The sequence below is a fragment of the Podarcis cretensis genome (assembly GCF_951804945.1).
Source record: "Podarcis cretensis genome assembly, chromosome: 17".
Classification (NCBI taxonomy): Eukaryota; Metazoa; Chordata; class Lepidosauria; order Squamata; family Lacertidae; genus Podarcis; species Podarcis cretensis.
The window spans coordinates 23,974,259-23,994,564 of NC_137187.1; the positions used below are offsets into that span (position 1 = coordinate 23,974,259).

At 46.3% G+C, this 20,306-nt stretch overlaps 1 protein-coding gene across 1 annotated transcript; it reads left to right on the forward strand.

The window, feature by feature from the left end:
- The first annotated feature begins 378 nt into the window (after positions 1-378).
- On the forward strand, positions 379-20,291 carry LOC307206526 (thioredoxin). The gene is made up of 5 exons (XM_079959879.1): positions 379-531; positions 13,235-13,339; positions 15,711-15,770; positions 17,575-17,640; positions 20,077-20,291. Exons 1-5 carry the CDS (start codon positions 427-429, stop codon positions 20,137-20,139), a joined length of 399 nt encoding a protein of 132 aa, XP_079816005.1. The 5' UTR covers positions 379-426; the 3' UTR covers positions 20,140-20,291.
- The last annotated feature ends 15 nt before the right edge of the window (positions 20,292-20,306 follow it).

A 20,306-nucleotide genomic window follows, 5' to 3' on the forward strand; every position in this document is an offset into this window, starting at 1 on the left:
CCAGAGGACAGAAGTGCCTGGCGTGCTCTGGTCCATGGGGTCACGAAGAGTCGGACACGACTAAACAACAAACAACATGTAAATGATTAAGGCGTGTCCCTTTTATTTATTCTCCCTGTTTTCCCCAACCCCAACCCGCCTTTGGGAAAAGGAGAGCGGGGGAGGGGAAAGAGGGGGGATTCCCCCCCTCTCCCCCGCATCAGAAGCCCAGGGACTTCCCTGGAGGGCGGGGCAGAGAAGGAGGAGGAGGAGGAGGAGATAGGGAAAGGCAGGAAACTCCGCGCCTGCGCACGAGCGAGCCAGCCAACCCTCCCCCCTCGTGTCCCCCTCCTCCTCCCACGGAGCCCCGCGCGCCTGCGCAGCCGCCTCCTCGTCCTCCCCCTCCTCCCCCCGGACTGGGCTGTCCGCCCTGCGATACATAAGGCGATGCAGGGAGGCGGCGCTACGGAAAAAGCCGCTGCAGCCGCCGCCGAGAAGTCGCAGGAACCGCCAGAAGGACGCGCAAAGATGGTGAAGACCGTGGGCAGCCTGGTAAGGGTCTTCCCCCTTGCATTGGGGGGCTGCTTTTCCACGCCAAGGCCCGGGAGGGAGGAAGGACCACCGCCGGGGGAGAAGCGCGCGTGCAAAATCCCGGGGTTGCAACATTTGCAGCTGCTGACCCCTAACTCCTCCGCCCTCTCCTTTTAAGGGACCCCCCAACCCTGCAGAGGTGCCAACTTGAATGAAATATTTGGGGGGGGCCTTACCCATGGGCGTAGACAAGGGGAGGGGGGCAGGGGACAGCTGACCCCCCCCCAACACAATCCAATAAAAAATACTTAACTAACTGTGGCTCTGCTCCACAGTCTGCTCAACCCCCCCCCCCACAAGAATCCTGGCTACGCCCATGCGAACCCCCCCCCCAAGTATGGGAGTAGCTAGGATTTATGTTGGGGGGAGGGCGAGCTATCCAAGGTGCCACTGGGCGGTGAGTTAAGTATTTTTATTTATTAACGGGGGGGGAGAGCAGCTGCCCCCCAACCTGGCAACGCCCATGGGCCCAGGTAAGCCCTGTCGTCCGGCATAACCGGATCGCAAGGCGCACACCAGTTTGAATGGCAGTGCCCGTTAACTTGGGGGGGGGGAGGCTCCAGCCCCCTACAATATTTTATTGGGGAGGGGCTGAAGGGACCTTGGACCCCCTAGGAGTTGGCTCCTTGCCTCTGATCTAGTGTGGAAAAGATCCTTTGGGTGCCTGTTGCATTCTTAGTTCCTTGCGCTTAAAAATAAATAGTACATGCAGGGCTTTTAGGCTGATGGCGGCTTTGCAGGGGTCAGGAAGAGGCGCTTCTAACTTCCTGAAGTGCCCCTTCTTCTTTTTCTTCTTCCACCGGCCGCCTCCTCTCCCTGCCTGGCATTGCGGCTGCCTCTGCCACCTGGAAAACCTGCCCCAGAGGCTCATTGGGGTTGCATCAGCATCTGCTTCCGCATGTGCCAGTTAAGAGGAGCATTGGGGCATGGGAGCGAGGGCTTTTGTCTGCTTCCATTCCCTCTTCTCCTTGCCTGCATCATCTCAGAGCCCCTTCCTAGCTCTGTGTACAGGGGCTCCTCCTTCTCTGCTTGCTGAGAAAACAACCATGGCGGCCCCCCAGCACTTTTCCTCCTCCGACTTCTGCCTGGATCCGCCTGATTAAACTCTTTCGCAGGCTGGCTACCTAGAAAGGACACTTTGCCCCCCAGTGGAAGGAGTGGCGGCAGGTACAATCGTCTCCTTGCCGTGGAGAGTTAAGAATCTTGCGGCACAACTCTGCCCATGTGTAAAGTCCGCCGCCGACCAAAGTGTGGTCCTCTTGAGACGGCAGCTTTTCTGGCAACTCCCCATTTCCGACTCCCGCTTTGAACATCAAAGAGTTTTTGCCAAACTCTTATCTGAGCTGTGGCCGCCTCTTTGCCTAGCCGAGGCCTTGTTGTTTGGAGAGTTGTGCCCCACTGCCCCGGCGAAGGGCCTCTTGTGTTCTTGCTGTTCTGGATTTTCCTGCGGCAGACTTTAATGGCTGCTGCGAACGGTTGCAGCAGCAGCAGCAGCGTGGGCACAGAGGGAGGAGGCAAATGGCAGGAGGAGCGACGGCGGTTGCAGCCAAAAAAACCGACAATTGCTGTAATAAGCCGCTGCAGAGACACACACTCTCTCTCTGACAAGCTCCTGCATTTTAAGAAATTCCTGGCTGTCCCTTTTTAAAAAAAGGATTCCATCCCTTTACCTGACGGGAAGCTTGTGTTAATTGCAGAGGGAGAGATGCTTGCTGCCTTCGCCATCCTTCACTCCTCTTAGTCGTGCTCGACCCTCCGTGACCCCATGAACCAGAGCATGTGTTGGAATTTCTCCTCAAAGCTTCTGCTTTTGTCCACGGAGTGTTCGTGGCAAAATACTGGAGTGGGTTGCCAGTTCCTTCTCCAGCTTGCTACCTTATAATTCCATGATTCTTGTAGCATAGTATTCTCCTCTGTTGTTTACATAAACTGCTCATGCGCTAGTGCCATATGTCCTGGGGATGTGGCTGCTAGTGCTCCCCCTGTGATCAGCTGTGATCAGCCGTAGGAAGGCTTAAATTTTCCTGGACTACAGAAACATCCAACGCCGTTGTCAAGCAGGGCACTGCTGCACACTCAAAGATGTCTGTACTGAGAACTAGGAAATAAGTTTTCTCTTTAATGACAACATAATGTTCCGCTCCGGTGGGAAGGTAAACGGCGTTTCCGTGCGTTGCTCTGGTTCGCCAGAAGCAACTTAGTCTTGCTGGCCACATGACCCGGAAAAACTGTCTGCGGACAAACACTGGCTCCCTCGGCCTATAGAGCGAGATGAGCGCCGCAACCCCAGAGTTGTCTGCAACTGGACTTAACGGTCAGGGGTCCCTTTACCTTTAATGTTAGCAAGTTGGTGAGTTGCTGTTAGGATATAAGTTTCTTCCAATTTAGAGGGTGTGTGTTAGATATGTACTGGAACATACAGTGGTACCTCTGGTTACGTACTTAATTCGTTCCAGAGGTCCGTTCTTAACCTGAAGCACTACTTTAGCTAATGGGGCCTCCCGCTGCCACCGCGCCACCAGAGCACAATTTCTGTTCTCATCCTGAAGCAAAGTTCTTAACCCAAGGTATTATTTCTGGGTTAGCGGAGTCTGTAACCTGAAGCGTATGTAACCCGAGGTACCACTGTAGTTATAAACAACTATTCAAATGCATTGTTTCCTGTGATTTGGGAGGAGACAAAACATTCTTGATTTATTCCTCAATCATATTGGTGACCAGTTGTATGCTTCTTGACATTTGCTGAATGTGGTTGTGTGGCTTTGCTCATTTGGGAAGGAAAACTACTGCTTGGAAAAAATTAGTTGGTGTGAGCCTAACCCATGTTTTTTTCTTTCTCTTTTTTAAGCCTTCACGGCTTCTCCTTCTCCATCCCCACAATTCATGCTCTACTATCTCTTGTATTCCTCTTTCTAGCATCCCTTCCCTGGCCTAGGCGGAAAAGTTGAAATGTGGCTAGCTTTCTAATCCTGACGTGCCCTAGGCATGAAACTGAAAGGATGACCTGCTTTTGTTTCTTCCACCCTCAGCAGAGATTTCCAGTAGCCACCCCAGTGTCTGAGAAATGACTCACAGTGGCACAGGGAAGTTTTTCTCGGGCTGGTTTCATCTGCTTACATTGAGACATTGAGACATATTGGGTTAGCAGTGTTTAAACACTGCTTTGGGAGAAGAGGGCTGGAGTGTTAAAGGGAAATGCCAGAAGGCAACAAAACTAAAAACACCTGCATCTTAAAACAACAAGAACAACAAAACTTGCATTTTGTAGAGATCTTTCTCTCCCCTCCCTCCTCCCAGTGTTAAGCCTATTGTGACTTTGTAAGGTAGGCCAGTCCTTTCAGGGTGGGATCGATTACAAAAGCCAGTGAGCTTATTGCTGTCAGATGACAGATGAACTTCCTGGCTTCCCCTTTAACAAGGGTTACAGGCTAAAGTTATGGAAGTCCCCCAGTGTCTATGGTTGCGTTCATTGGAATTTAGCAAGAATCCAGCCCCAGATTTGGATTTTCTGCCTCTTCATAGAGAGTTCCTGGAAGATGTTTGCCCCAGCTCTTCTCATGAGAGCTTCAAAGAAGGAAGCTCCATAACTTATTAGCTCTAGTCCGTTGCTGAGCTGTTATCTCCTAATCTTTAGCTTTACGCTTTCTCTCTACTGTAATCTTTAGGTTATTGCCGCTTGAGCTCTTCTCGGTTGTGTTGAATTATTTTTTCTGACCTCTTAATATACCTCGGGTTATATACGCTAACCCAGAAATAGTGCTTCAGGTTACTTTGCTTCAGGATGAGAACAGAAATCGTGCTCCCGCGGCGCAGCGGCAGTGGGGGGCCCCATTAGCTAAAGTGGTGTGTCAGGTTAAGAACAGTTTCAGGTTAAGAACAGACCTCCGGAACAAATTAAGTACTTAACCTGAGGTACCACTGTAGTTGAAACATAAGGGTATTCCTTCTCTGCTCTCATCCCCTTTATGTAAATACAGTCAAACCTCAGTTCCTGAACGCTTCCGTTTTGGAACGTTTTGGCTCCTGAACACCGAAAACCCAGAAGTAAATGCTCCGGTTTTCGAATGTTTTTGGAAGTCGAACGTCCGACGCGGCTTACGCTTGAGTGCAGGAAGCTCTTGCAACCAATCAGAAGCAGCGCCTTGGTTGTCAAACATTTCGGAAGCCAAATGGGCTTCCGGAATGGATTACGTTAGACGGCCACGGTTAGACTGTACAGGGATACTGTAATTGTAAGCACTTACTAGGAAGTTAGCACGACCGATCACAGTGGGACTCGCTTCTGAGGAAACATGTCCAGCTCGTGCTCTGCCATACGGCATACAGACTATCCTTTCTCATTCTGTTTCCCTGCTGGAAATGCTCTTCTAACTCTCCACTGGATTGCTTTTTCAGTATCCCTTAAATTTGGTGCCGTGCTTGAATCTAGCCGCCTTGCTATCCAGTGAGGCATTGCTGCTACTTTATTCCTTTATGTGACCTGCAGTGCTAGAAACTCAGATATACAAGCTAGGCGCCAAATGGCTCCTTAAACCAAGGTTGCAGTTGCTAAAGCAGATTGTCTAGTTGCCGTTTGGGGGCAAGACAACTCTAAAGTTTTATTTTCCAAATGATGGACTGACCAGGATTGATTCTCAGTTAGATTTCTACCTAGTTCAGATGACAACCTTGAGCTAGGTTAGGAACTTTGAGAACTTTCTTTCCTTAAGTCACTTGATCCAGATTCTGCAAATCTATTGGTCTGTTCCGAACTCTTTCTTAATGGTGACACAGACCATTCATAATGTAGGAATAAACAGCACCCATTCAAGTTGAAACCCCATCCCCATTAAAACGAAAAGTTTGCAGGAATCCAAAAAAGGTACATGTCACCACATTCCGTTGGACCACAAAACATTGGACCACATTCACACCTGTGTGAAGAGGCCCCGAGGTCTCGTCGGTGCGATGTGTGAAAAGACTTTAGCTTCCTCAGGCGAACTTGTGCTTTGTAAAAACAGAAGTCACACGGTTTCTGTTTTGCAAGCTGTAACACAAAATATTGCAACTCTAGGAAGTCCAGAATGCCAGTTTTGAATGAAACGCCGTGTGGTAAATTGAAATCAGGCAAATCGGTCCCAGTTTCACAGTGTGCAGCAAAAGCCACAAGTGTTCTAAAAATAATCGCTGTGTGCCATCCAGTTTCACCATGAGAATAATACCTTGGATGTTGAGATCCCACGAGAGCAGTGCTAGAAACTCAGATATATAAGCTAGGCGCCAAATGGCTCCTTAAACCAAGGTTGCAGGCGCCAAAACGGAATCTCTAGTTGCCATTTTTGGGCAAGACGGCTCTGAAGTTTTATTTTCCAAATGATGGACTGACGGGTTGATTCTCAGTTAAGCATCTGTCTAGTTCAGATGAAAACATTGAGCTTGGAGACTGCAAGAAGGAAAGTCCCTTGATCCAGAGACAGGCCACATATAAATTAGCCCATTCCGACCTCTTTTTCTTAATGGTGACAGGTATCATTCATAATGTAGGAATATTCTTCACAACGGTGAGCAGAGCAGTGGGACGGGGCAAGGGAAGACAAGCTGCAACCATTCACTGTAACGTCGTTCACTGCTCCTGCTCAGGCTGCACAGAAAAAGCGTTTTGGTTCCTGAAATTCATTCCGATTGTGAAGATAAAATGTAACTGATAGAATTCTACACGATGGGGCATTAATGTGTGAAAACAGTTTGGGTCCAATTATTCCCAGGCATGCACCTCCAGATGGTGGAGATCCCATCCTGGTGTCCAGGCATCTTGGTCACATGTGGCTCACGGCCAGCTGCAAAATGCGCCTGGCTAATTTTGAACACTGGTAACCCGAAATGGCAGCAATCCCTATGTGCCGCACTTTCTGCCATCTGTTTAAGAGTGATTTGAATCTTTAGCTTGTCTCTTTCATCTCCTCTCCACTTATAACACCTGTGGACTTGTAGTGTCTTCGTTTATACAGTGGTACCTCGGGTTAAGTACTTAATTCGTTCCAGAGGTCCGTACTTAACCTGAAACTGTTCTTAACCTGAAGCACCACTTTAGCTAATGGGGCCTCCTGCTGCTGCCACGCCACCGGAGCACAATTTCTGTTCTCATCCTGAAGCAAAGTTCTTAACCTGAAGCACTATTTCTGGGTTGGTGGAGTCTGTAACCTGAAGCGTATGTAACCTGAGGTACCACTCTATTGGGGGGAATGCTGTTTATTTAATAAATAGTAAACAATAACCTCTATTTAATTAACACCATCCTCTTTAAATGCCACTTAGGTTAAGCATCACTTAAGTTAAAGCCTGGGTTATTCCACAATGCCACAATGTCCTATATGATTATCATTGTGAGCTTTGTAGATATATATTTATACCTTGGCTAATAGGAAGATCTGCTGAGCAAGTACCATGTTATTAATGCTGCAACCCGACTGCCTCTAGATTAAACTGGCCTGTAATTTGTGGGCAAGCATCTATTAGTTTAGACTTCAGAAGAAGCTTTCTCTAAACAGCAACTTAACATGGAAATGTGGAATAAGCTTATTAGGAGCAGACTGTTGCCTTGTCATTAGGAACAGACTGCTTGCTGCCCTGTATGGCAGAAAGGAAATTTGAGAGATACTGTTGGGACTGCTTGGCCATTCATTGGTGACCTTCACAGGTTGATTTTTCTGCCAAAGCAGCTTACAATTTTAAAATGCTAAAACAAACAAATGATGTGAACTGTAATAAGGGTTGAGTCATAGATGGCTGTCTTTTATGTTTCTGACTAACATCTCTTCAGTGGTTGTGAGAGAAAAAGGCTCTCTCGCTTTAACAATTGGGTGACGCCTTGAGAGAGTCTTCTTGAATTCCTAAGTTAGTGTGGTTTAATGGACTTGTCTGACGGCTCATTCAGCTTTTGTGGCTGGTGCACATGCTTCTGAAGAACGGTAGGTCTCTAGGGAGCTATAGCGTTCGATCGCTGGTCCCCCTAATGTATTGTCTACATCAGGGGTGGCCAACTCCCAAGAGACTGTGATCTACTTACGGAATTAAAAAGTGGCAGTGATCTATCCCCATTTTGGGGGGGGGGGGTTCAGGTTAAAGTTCTTGAGGTTTTTTTAGGGAAGAGGAAAGCCCTGGTTTTAAGGGTTTTGGGGAAAACATAGGAACAGCCACTCACCTACAAATCGCTGGGGAAACAGCCTCACTCAGTAAACTCCATCTTCCGTTCTGCAGATCATGAAACAATGGAGGGCAGGGCAAGGGGGCTCGGCTGAAAATGATTTCAGTAATGCTAAGGAAAGGGACCCTGCGATCGACTGCTATCTACCAAAACCTCCCGGGGATCTACCAGTAGATCACAATCGACCTATTGGACATCCCTGGTCTACATTAATTAGCAGCAGCCCTCCAGGATGTCAGATGGGACCAGTTCTTGAAATTTGACACATTTTGCACCTGGGTATCGGCCACTAGCAACCGAGTAAAGATGTCTGGGTGCCAATATGGCGCCTGAGGTCTCCTCCATCTGAAGGCAGTGTTAGAAACTCAGATATATAAACTAGATGCCAAATAGCTCCTTAAACCAAGGTTACAGTCACCAAAATGGAATCTCTAGTTGCCATTTGGGGGCAAGACGGCTCCAATGTCTTATTTTTCAAAGAATAGACTGACTGGGATTGATTCCCAGTTAAACATCTGGCTAGTTCAGAGGACAACCTTGAGCCAGGGTAAGAGCTATGAGAACTTCAAAAAGAGCAGTCCCTTGATCCAGGGACAGCCCACATTATTGGCCTATTCTGATCTCTTTTTCTTAATGGTGACAGGTATCATTCATAATGTAGGAATATTCTTCACAACAGTGAGCAGGGCAGTGGGACGGGGCAAGTGAAGACAAGCTGCAACCATTCACTGTAAGATCGTTCACTGCTCCTGCTCAGGCTGTACAGAAAAAGCATTTTGGTTCCTGAAATTCATTCCGATTGTGCAGTTAAAATGTAACTGATAGAATTCTACAGGATGTGGTATTAATGTGTGAAAACAATCTGGATCCAATTATTCCCAGGCATGCACCTCCAGATGGTGGAGATGCCGTCCTGGTGCCCCAGGCATCTTCACTTGGTGACAAGTGGCTGACAGCCAGGTGCAAAATGTGCCTGGCTCCTGGCTAATTTCAAACACGGTCTGGAGGTGCCTGTCTGGGGATCCTTGCATCTTGACTGTTTTCACACAGAATTCCCCCATCCTGTAGAATTCTATCTTGTATTTTATCTGCAAAATCAGAATGAATTTCTGGAACCAAAAAGTCGTACTGAAAAATATGACTTTAACCGTCTGGCCCAAAAATGGCAACTAGGCATTCAGTTTTGGCGACTGTAACCCTGCTTGAAGGAGCCATTTGCTGCCCAGCTTGTGTATTTTAGTTTCTAACACTGGGTGGGGCATTCCTGGTGCTACAGAGCTGCCAAGGATTGTGTGTGGAACCGTCTGCCTGCACATCAAATGCTCTACTTCTAAGCTTGAGGACCTTTCTGTCTCAATATCTTGGATGGTGGTATCCTTTTTCCTTGCCCATAGGAGTCCAGCTCCTTTTTTGTTTTGAATACACTGTGAGATAAAGGTAAAGGGACCCCTGACCATTAGGTCCAGTCATGACCAACTCTGGGGTTGCGCGCTCATCTCGCTTTATTGGCCGAGGGAGCCGGCATACAGCTTCTGGGTCATGTGGCCAGCATGACTAAGCCGCTTCTGGTGAACCAGAGCAGCACACAGAAACGCCGTTTTCCTTCCTGCCAGAGCGGTACCTATTTATCTACTTGCGCTTCGTGCTTTCGAACTGCTAGGTTGGCAGGAGCAGGGACCGAGCAACGGGAGCTCACCCCCTCGCGGGGATTTGAACCACTGACCTTCTGATCGGCAAATCCTAGGCTCTGTGATTTAACCCACAGCGCCACCCGTGTCCTCCTTAAAGAGCAAAATCTTTGAACTCTGCTTATTCATAGCACTTGTTACATTGTTCTATCTCGGAAATGGCTACAAAATATTTGGGCAGGTTCCCTTTTTTTGGCTTTGTAAACTGTCCTTGGACTTGGGTTTATTTGTCCAAGATAGCTGCGTGTATGCCATTTTCAAAAAAAATGTCCTTTTTTGAAATGGATGTTCTCAAAACTTCTTAGTATAAGGCATTTCTTTTTTATAATGTGGATACACGATGTTCAGCCAGCAACAAAATGGCGCATGCCAGGGGTGCATTGCAGCTGAGATTTCATAATCTTTAATGGCAAAGTTGGCTGGGGTGAGAATGTTTTCTTTGTCTTGAATACATTCTGAATATAATGTCCAAAGGGGGAATGCAACAGTTTCTTAGACTCGGGCTCTCTCTTCCCTCCCCAACCCCTAATTTTCTTTCCAATTTGCTTGACTGCATTTGGAATTGCTGAATTTCTTAAGACTTGACTGCAAGCCAAGGCAATCGCCGTAGGCACGAACCTATCTTTGATTCTAGCACAGTGGTTCTCCGGACAGCTTGGTCCAAATTCATACACAGTACAATTCCAGGAAGGTTATTTTGCAAAAGTTCACTGAGTGCAACAGTTGGGTGCCCGGGCTTCTTTAATTGGTTCCAAGTGGCTGATAGCCGGGTGCAAAAGGCGCCAGGCGAATTTTAAATGCTGCTTAAAACTTGCTATAAAGAGACATGAAAAAGGAATGGTGTACATGTTCTCTGTTTTAAATGATGTAAAGTGTAAAGTTGGGCAAGAGCTTAAGTTACTGAAAACAGTTTAAAACGCACTGAATTTTGGTATATCCAAAGAGCTGTGATACTCTTCCAAAGGGATAGTCATCTAGGGTGCAGTGTATCTGCAACTTTGAAACGGCCCTGTTTGATAGCTAGTTGTATTTTTGGTCACGCTACCGGTTGTGCGGGCTTTTGTTCCGGCTGTAGAAAAGTTTCCATGGATGAATGCAGTGAAAACATTCCAACTCTCAGTGCATGGCTTGTGGACCGCATTGTGCAGCAGGGCAATTCCGCCCCGTCAGTAGATCTTCATTCTTAATTCCACCCCTGTATATGTTGTTGTTTGCAGCCTGCCTTTATTTGGGTTGCAACCCCATCGTGGGTCTTGACTGAAGACTCAATGGCTTGCACTCACCCACTCCTCCTCCTCCTCCTCCTGTTGTGCTGCACTACTAACCAGTGTTAGAAACTGGGATAGAAAAGCTAGGAGCCCAATGGCTCCTGGGACCTGGGTTGTGGGCGCCAAAACAGAATGTCTGGTTGCCATTTTGTGGGGTGTTCGGCAACACTTTTCATTACCTTGATAAGCATGAAGTAATGCACAGTTCACATAAAGCGATACATTGTTAATATCACATTTTTAAGAGAAATTGTTTAACTGGGTGTTGACAATAAACATATGGGCACCATACTTCAGTTTTCAAAACACACTACTTTTTATTGTTAAACTCCTTAACGTATTGCCTATCCTTAACGTATACTCGGGAGCTTCAAAGCACATACATTTCAGTCTTCCTGAAGAGTCAGCCAGGCTCCAAAAATGGCACCCAGACTTTTTGAGGGGCTCGCAAATGGAGAATCTTTAGGCGCAAAATGCACCTGGCGCCCTGTTAATTTCGAACCCTGCTACTAACCCAGCACCAGGTGAAGGGAGAGTTTCAGAGAGCATGGGATTCACCCATCAGCTTCCCTTGTTTAAATGTGCCGATCTTGGCTACTAGCCAAGTTCACCGGACTCGTGGCTGGAGGCATGGGCTGCGTTGACACGCCACGTTCCCCTCCATTAGTTGTGCTACTTTCTGGCTAGTAGCGATTCCAGGAAGATGAAATTATTCAAGCCTCGCTGACTGCGGGGAAATGGTTTTGGAGCTGTCCACCAAAGTAATGGAAATGGATATTGACATAAGATACATTCAAAGAAGCATGCCAACTTCAAAGTGCATGCACTTAGGTAGGCCCTGGGGAATGCAACCCAAAACCTTCCAGTGAGTTCTCAAAATCTAACTTGAAAGCTGCATTCCCTGGGCAAAGGTTGAGGAGATGTGGAAGGCTGCACTCAAAGGCTGCGTTCAATATCTTTTCTTACAGCTTGTTCCGCAGAGAGATCTTTACACCCAGTGTTAGAAACTCAGGTATATAACCTAGGCACCAAATGGCCTCTTAAACCAAGGTCACAGTCGCCAAAACGGAATGCCTAGTCGCCATTTTGGGGCAAGGAGGCTCTAAAGTCTTATTTTTCAAATGGTGGACTGGCTATCAATTAAGCATCTGGCCACTTCAGAGGACGACCTTGAGCTAGGTTAAGAACTTGGAGAACTTGAAGAAAAGTCCCTTGATCTGGGGACAGTCCCCATATCTATTGGCCTCTTCCGACCTCTTTCTTTAATGGTAACACGTTCATGTTGTTGTTGTTTAGTCATTTAGTCATGTCCGACTCTTCGTTACCCCATGGACCAGAGCACGCCAGGCACTCCTGTCTTCCACTGCCTCCCGCATTTTGGTCAAACTCATGCTGGTAGCTTCGAGAACACTGTCCAACCATCTCATCCTCTGTCGTCCCCTTCTCCTTGTGCCCTCCATCTTTCCCAGCATCAGGGTCGTTTCCAGGGAGTCTTCTCTTCTCATGAGGTGGCCAAAGTCTTGGAGCCTCAGCTTCAGGATCTGTCCTTCCAGTGAGCACTCAGGGCTGATTTCCTTAAGAATGGATAGATTGATCTTCTTGCAGTCCATGGGACTCTCAAGAGTCTCCTCCAGCACCATAATTCAAAAGCATCAATTCTTCGGCGATCAGCCTTCTTTATGGACCAGCTCTCACTTCCATACATCACTACTGGGAAGACCATAGCTTTAACTATACGGACCTTTGTTGGCAAGGTGATGTCTCTGCTTTTTAAGATGCAAGAATATTCTTCACAACTGTGAGGAGGGCAATGGCAAGTGAAGCCAAGCAACAACCATTAAATATAATGTTTACTTCTCCTGCACAGAAACAGCTTTTCGGTTCCAGAAATTTATTCTGAAACCTGGAAAACCTGAACAGCCACTGCCATTCAGTGAGAAATATACTGGATGGAGCCCTGATCTGGCTCGGTGTAAGGCCGTTCCCTAAGGATGTAAACAACCACTTGGTTATGGCCTGTAAGGACGGCTTCCCAGGACACCTGTGGGCTTAGTAACTTCCAGGGATTGCAAAGCTCGGAACAAATTGATGTGGTTAAAGGTTGGCACAAAGTGTTCTCGTGTGGCAACTGCGTGGTGACATGGGTTTGCAATGCTTGCCTGCTCTCAACAGATGTGCTTCCTGCTTCCTTAGCTTTTAGCCGGCATTCCATCCTGTTGCTCTTTTTATCAGGCTCTGGGGGGATCTGACTGCACACCACCCCTCTGGAAGGCATTTTCCAAAAGGCGAAACAGAAACAAGTCTTCGGTGTGCCTTTGTTTATTTGCTTTTCGCAGCACTTCCAAATCTCTTCCTGCATCGTGGGGGGGGGGGGGGGACCTTGGGACAGGCTGTTTCAGTTTTGGATTCGGCCTTTGAAAAAGTGCTTCAGAAACATAGTTGCATCTTTTTGTGTAGGAGGGGCGCCTGAATTAATTGAAACTGCCCCTATAAACTGGTTTACTCTCTTCTCTCACCCTGCCCAGACGGAATTTCAGGCAGAATTGACAAATGCTGGTGGAAAGCTCATAGTCGTCGACTTCTCTGCCACATGGTGCGGACCATGCAAAATGATCAAGCCGTTCTTCCACGTAAGTAAACTGCTCTGAGTCTACCGGGTGGATAAAAATCAATGAACTTTTTTTAAAAAAAAAAATCAGATTTTTAAAATAAAATGCTTTTGGAGCAAAATCCTTTCTAAAGATAGATTTCTATTTAAGTTACATTATAGTCCATTATAGTCCAAAGGCTATCAGGAAATAAGGATTTGTTTTAAGTTTTTCATGTGTGCTAAAACTCAAAAATAAAATAGAATAGAATGCTTTAAATCAAGTCTTCCTGACTAGTGATTTAAATTGTGATTTAAATCGATTTGATTTAAATCAAATCCACCCTGAATGTCTAGTTGTCATTTTTGGGCAAGAGGGCTCTAAAGTTTACTTTTCAAATGGTGGACTTGCTATCTGTTAAACATCTGGCTAGTTCAGATGTGACAACCTTGAGGCAGGTTAAGAGCTTAGAGAACCTGGAGAAAAGTCCCTTGCTCCAGGGACCGTCCCCATATCTATTGGCCTGTTCCTACCTCTTTTTCTTAATGGTGACATGAACCATTCATAACATAGGAATATTCTTCACAACTGTGAGCAGGGCAGTGGGACAGGGTAGGTGGAGACAAGTGACAACAGTGAGCTATCACATCGTTCATTGCTCCTGCTCAGGCTGCACAGAAAAAGAATTTTGCTTCCAGAAATTCATTCCGGTTGTGCAGATAAAATATAACTGATAGGATTCTACAGGAAGGATCCCCAGAATGTGGAGATGTCACATGCCATCATGGCGCCCAGGCATCTTCAGTGGCCCTGGTGCCTGGCTAATTCCGAACCCTGAATAGTGCTCCTATACATTTTTAAGGTGGGACACTTTAATTTCCTCCCTGCCGTCCCAGCACAACAGGAGATGAGACCGTTTCGTCGTCGTCTTCCCCTTGGTAGTTGCCAATCACTTCCTTTTTGCCTGCAGACCAGACTTGGCATCTTGCTCATCATGGTAGGCTGGGAAAGAGACGCCTGGAACGTGACTGAGGACTAGAACTTGTGGGAGAAACCATGGTTGCCTTGCTCATGAGCTTGTGTGGATGGGGGATACTTGCAAATTGACATTGGTCCTGCTCAACAACCTCAAACATCAAGAGGGTGGACCCTTGAATTGTCCCCTCAGCTTCCTTTCAGCTTTCCCGTAGCCCATGAACCCTGAGGAGGAGAGAGCAGAGCAGTAGAGGTTCTGCCCACTGATTCAGCTGCTTGCCCTAGCTGCCAGGGAACGAGAATGACCCATGGCCAAACTGGAAGGCTCCCAAAGATGAACCTTGCCCAGCCTTCTGGGAAATGATTTATAATGAGATTAAGAAAGTGCTTAAGTGCACCTTTAACAAGAAACCAGAGGCATTTCTCTTGGGTATGGTCGGCCAGCTGGTGCCGAAGAAGGATAAGAATTTCTTTTTGTATGCTACTACGGCAGCAAGGATTCTTCTAGCAAAGTATTGGAAGACACAAGAGCTACCCACGCTGGAGGAATGGCAGGCGAAAGTGATCGACTTTATGGGACTGGCAGAAATGACCGGCAGAATCCGCGACCAAGAGAAAGAGACTGTGGAAGAAGACTGGAAGAAGTTTAAGACGTATCTTAAGAATTATTATAAAATTGAGGAGTGCTAAAATGCTGAGGGAAAGGAAGACGTAGAATTGCAGCGGTAAACTGTGTTTGATTTTAGGGTGGAATTGAAAAGGAGAATGAATTTATATTTAATTGGCTAAGAAGGGTTGCTGAATAATTGTTTAAAATTAAGGATGCAAAAAGGGGAAGGTATGGGGAAGTCCGGGAAAAGAGGTTTATGGAAATAAGGTAAAGAAAATATGACTTTTTGTGTTTGTTTTTATGTTGTTTTTGTGTATGTTAAAAATTTGGAAATCAATAAAAATTTTATTTAAAAAAAAAAAAAGATGAACCTTGCCCAGTCTGTTGAAGGGATCCTCTACCCAACACGTCAACTCCTTTTATGCTCAGATTGACCCCATCATCTCTGCCCACTTGCTTGGGGGTGGCTAACGGGGGCTTCCATGTATGAGAGAGTAGATAACTCACTGCTGGAAGGGAAGCTACAGGGAACCAGGCAGAGGGTCTTCTCGGTAGCGGCGCCCTCCCTGTAGAACGCCCTACTGTCAGATGGCAAGGAGATGAAGAACACAACTTTTAGAAGACATCTGAAGGCAGCCCTGTTTCAGGAAGGTTTTTAATGTTTGACATTTTATGTTTTTCTATGTGCTGGAAGCTGCCCAGAGTGGTTGGGACAACCCAACCAACTGGGCATGGTATATTATTTTTATTTTTATTTATTATTAATAATAAATAATAACCTCTCTCCTCCTCTCTAGTATAACCCTCTCTCCTTTCTTTACCCAACAGAGTCTTCTCGAAAAGTATCCAGATGTAGTGTTTATTGAAATCGACGTGGATGATGCTCAGGTAAATTCTAGAGTGCGGCTGTCAAAATAGAAGTGTGTGTGTGTGTGTGTGTGTGTGTGTGTGTGTGAGAGAGAGAGAGAGAGAGAGAGAGAGAGAGAGAGAGAAAGAAAGAAAGAGAAAGAAAAAGAAAGAAAGAAAGAAAGAAAGAAAGAGAAAGAAAGAAAGAGCTGTAGCTATGTATTTTAAGGACTCGTCTCTTGGGGAAACACTTGCACTTTGCAGACGGTTCTGGACAATGTCCTCCTAGGGGGCAGGTGTCACTCAGACTTCGTTACCAAGTATTCAGCTTGGGACCAGAACCACCTGAAGCATGGTCTCACCCCTTTTAGACCGACTGGATCACTGCGATCTGTGGAAGGGTCCTCTTGCAGATGCCCATCTTATCAGGAGGTCTGTTCTGCACAACACAGGGATCAGCCTTTAGTGCTCTGACACCCAAACTTCAGAATTCCCTCTCCTTGAATACTCAACGGGCTCTGCCTCTGTTGTCCTTTTGGTGCCTGCAGAAGACCTTCCTCTGTCAACAAGCCGTTTAAGTTGTGGCCTTTCCCCGCTCTGTGTTGGGAATGCTTTTAGGATATATCATTGTTTAGTCACATGTTGTTTGCCACCCTGGTCTCCTTTGGGAGAAATGGTGTCATATATGTTTAACGAACAACCCCAGGCTTCACCAGAACAAACAAAACAACTTCATGCTATCGCAGTCCCAGAAATAAGGATGGAACTATGTAAAGGTGAACCTGGGCTTTTAAAACTGCTCGAAATGCAGAATTTCTCTTGCCAAGGAGCCCTGGGAATTTGTAGCTTGGCCAGTGCTGACCATTCCATTCTCAAGCCTTGGCTTCACAGAACTAAACTTCCCAGGCAAGAGGGAATTTACTGTTTAAACTGGCTTCACTACGTGGTGTGGTAGATAGGGTGTGACATTTTGCAATTCTCGGCATTTACCCAGCTGCAATTTACAAAATTATTTTTTTTGGGGGGGGGGGTGGATATTAAAATGGTATAGAAGTTTAGAATACATATTGGCTATTCCTCCATTAGCCCTAAGGGTAGACGAGCATGACATTGTGCAATTGGAACATTGCTGTTCCATAGTTCTTATTCCCCTATGGCTAAGAGAAATGCAAATGGGCGACTTGTGCATAATATGGTTTGCCTTGGTGCAGGCAAAACTTAAGGTCCACAAATGACAACATTTTGGAGGTCCCAGGTCGCAAGGTGGTTAGATTGGTCACAACTAGGGCCAGGGCCTTTTCAGTACTGGCCCTGACTTGGTGGAATGCTCTGTCACAAGAGACCAGGGCCCTATGGGACTTGACATCTTTCCGCAGGGCCTACAAGACAGAGCTGTTCCACCTGGCCCTTGGTTTGGACTCAGTCTGACCCTTAAGTTTCCCTCACCTTATGGTTTTGATCTATGGGCTACTTTTAAAATGAGGCTGCATTTTAGATTGCATTTTAACCTGTATTTTAAATTGGTCCCGTCCCCCCCATTATGAGTTTGCTGTAATTTTACTGGTGTTAGCCACCCTGAGCCTGGCTCTGGCCGAGGAGGGTGGGGTATAAATATTTATTATTATTATTATTATTATTATTATTATTAAATGAGCTGCAGCTTCTTCCTTGCCTTGTGGAAAATATCCCTGTTGCATCTTATTCTTCTTCTTCCCTCCCTCTCCTCTCCCCCTCCCCCTCGAATCTTTATAAGTGGTTCAGCTTCTTTTCAGGTTTTCCTGATCTTGGGTACCAACTCATGTGTTCACCTGAGACTAATACAGATAACCTCTTTCATCTCCTTTAGGATGTTGCCGCTCACTGTGACGTCAAGTGCATGCCAACATTCCAGTTCTACAAGAACAATCAAAAGGTATGTGTAGTCCCACATTTCCGGCAAAACATCTCGTGGGGGGGGGGGCATGGGACGCCACCTCCAGAATTATTTTTTTTGGGTGGGGAAGGGAGGCACTATATTCAGTTGTTGGGGGTCTTGTGAGGCATCCCTCTTGTATATACAGTGGTGCCTTGCTTCTCAAACTTAATCCGTTCCGGGAGTCCGTTCGACTCCTGAAACATTTCGAAAACCAAGACGCAGCTTCCGATTGGCTACAGGAGCTCCCTGCACGCAGTCGGGAAGCTGCGGAAGCAGTGTCGGCTGTTTGGCTTCCGAAAAGTGCTCACAAACTGGAACACTCGCTTCCGGGTTTGCGGCATTTGGGAGCCGATTTCTTTGGGAGCCAAGCCGTTCAGGAAACAAGGTACCACTGTATACAGTGACACACACCTGGTGGCAAAGGGATAATAATAATAATAAATTTATTATTTATACCCCGCCCATCTGGCTGGGCTTCCCCAGCCACTCTGGGCGGCTTCCAAAAAAATATTAAAATACTATAATACATCAAACATTAAAAGCTTCCCTAAACAGGGCTGCCTTCAGATGTCTTCTAAAAGTCTGGTAGTTGTTGTTCTCTTTGACATCTGGTGGGAGGGCGTTCCACAGGCAAGGAGCCACTACCAAGAAGGCCCTCTGCCTGGTTTCCTGTAACTTGGCTTCTCACAGTGAGGGAACTGCCAGAAGGCCCTCGGTGCTGGACCTGTGTCCGGGTAGAACGATGGGGGTGGGGACGCTCCTTCAGATATACTGGACGAAGGCCGTTTAGGGCTTTAAAGGTCAGCACCAACACTTTGAATTGTGCTCGGAAATGTACTGGGAGCCAATGTAGGTCTTTCAAGGCCGCATTCTGGATTAGTTGTAGTTTCCGGGTCACCTTCAAAGGTAGCCCCACGTAGAGTGCATTGCAGTAATCCAAGCGGGAGATAACCAGAGCATGCACCACTCTGGCGAGGCAGTCCGCAGGCAGATAGGGTCTCAGCCTGCGTACCAGATGGAGCTGGTAAACAGCTGCCCTGGGCACAGAATTAACCTGCGCCTCCATGGACAGTTGTGAGTCCAAAATGACTCCCAGGCTGCGCACCTGGTCCTTCAGGGGCACAGTTACCCCATTCAGGACCAGGGAATGCCTGTTGAGTCTACCTCTGAGGCTTCAGGTGCCAGATTTCATCATGTGCATCGCTTGTTAGGTTATGGGTAGCAGTGGCTGTGGCCGGGGGAATACTGCAATTCTCTGGCAGGATTCAAAATTAGCCGGGCGTGTTTGTGACTGGCGGGGGTCCCATTTCTGCCACGTGGAGATCTCTGGGTGCCATGCTGGCGACAGACAACTCCACCTGGCTGGTCCCTCCAGCTTTCTTGAGCAGGTAAGTAGAAAAGCTTATTTATTTCATTTATAGCCCCCTCCTCAGTTAATCAACAACCCCGTGAGGTGGGTTAAGAGGCTGCGACTAGCTCCAAGGTCACGCAGTGAGCTTCAGGACAGATTGGAGATTTGAACCCTGGTCCCCCAGGTCCTGGTCTGACATTCTAACCACTAAACCACACTGCCTCCCTAGAGTACTTCTGCTCTGGGGCAGCTCTATAAATTAAGCAGATAAATAAATAACTAGGGGGGAAGCAAAATGTTCCTTAGAGAACGATCTGAAATATTTTCCTTGAAGCTTGAATTTGTTTTATTCCAGATTGTTTTATTTGATGTTTTGATGTGCTCTCAACCACTTTAGAGATTTTTCCTTTAAAATATAAAGCAGCGTAGAAATGAGGAATAATGATAAAATCTTGCTGATTAAAAGGATCATTTTGTTTGTGGTGATGGAACCTTGGTTTAAGGGGCCATATATATGTGTGTGGGATGTTATTAGGGTTTATAGAGAAAAGTACAAAACTTCCTCTTTTTTTGGCCAAACTGAAACTTATCTAAATGCAATAAAAACAAAGAGGAGGAGGAGAAAGGAGTAAAGAAAAATATTTAATTAAAAAAAGATTAAGAGGGAGAAAATAAAATTCAGAAGAGACTTCCGATTCTTCTGTCTGCTATATGTAAACAACATTCACTTCTTCTACTCCAATAGAACACCCAACAATTAGCCCTTATATGTTTGAGTTTCTAATACTGCACAAGTAATAACAAAAGTGGAATTCTGAGGCTAGGATGAATGACAGAGAGAGAGGCTGGAAACTGAGAATGAAGCTGCTAAGAAACCTGTGTCTGGTGACTTCTGTCTGGAACAGGAGAAAATTACAATTGTCTTGACATGAAAAGCATGCATCTTTTGAGCGTCCATAAACTATAAGTGTTAGCAAGTGTGCATTTCTGTGTGACTTTGAATGCTCTCAATTTGTCTGCTTTGTTACTTCAAAAATGATGGTTTGAAAGAAAGGCCTGAACTTGGAATTCCTGTATTTCAGGTGCATGAATTCTCTGGAGCGAACAAAGAGAAGCTGGAAGAGACCATCAAGAATCTAAAGTAACCTAACCCACAGATTCCTAAATCATAAAAAAGTGCTGACTGTTAAATTATAGCCTTTTCTACATAATGAACTGATCAAGTTAGATCATGTATCCAAATACACTTTTGACTCGTTGGCCTGTAAATGAGAAGAATAAAAATGTTTAAAACGGGTGTCGCTGCATGAAT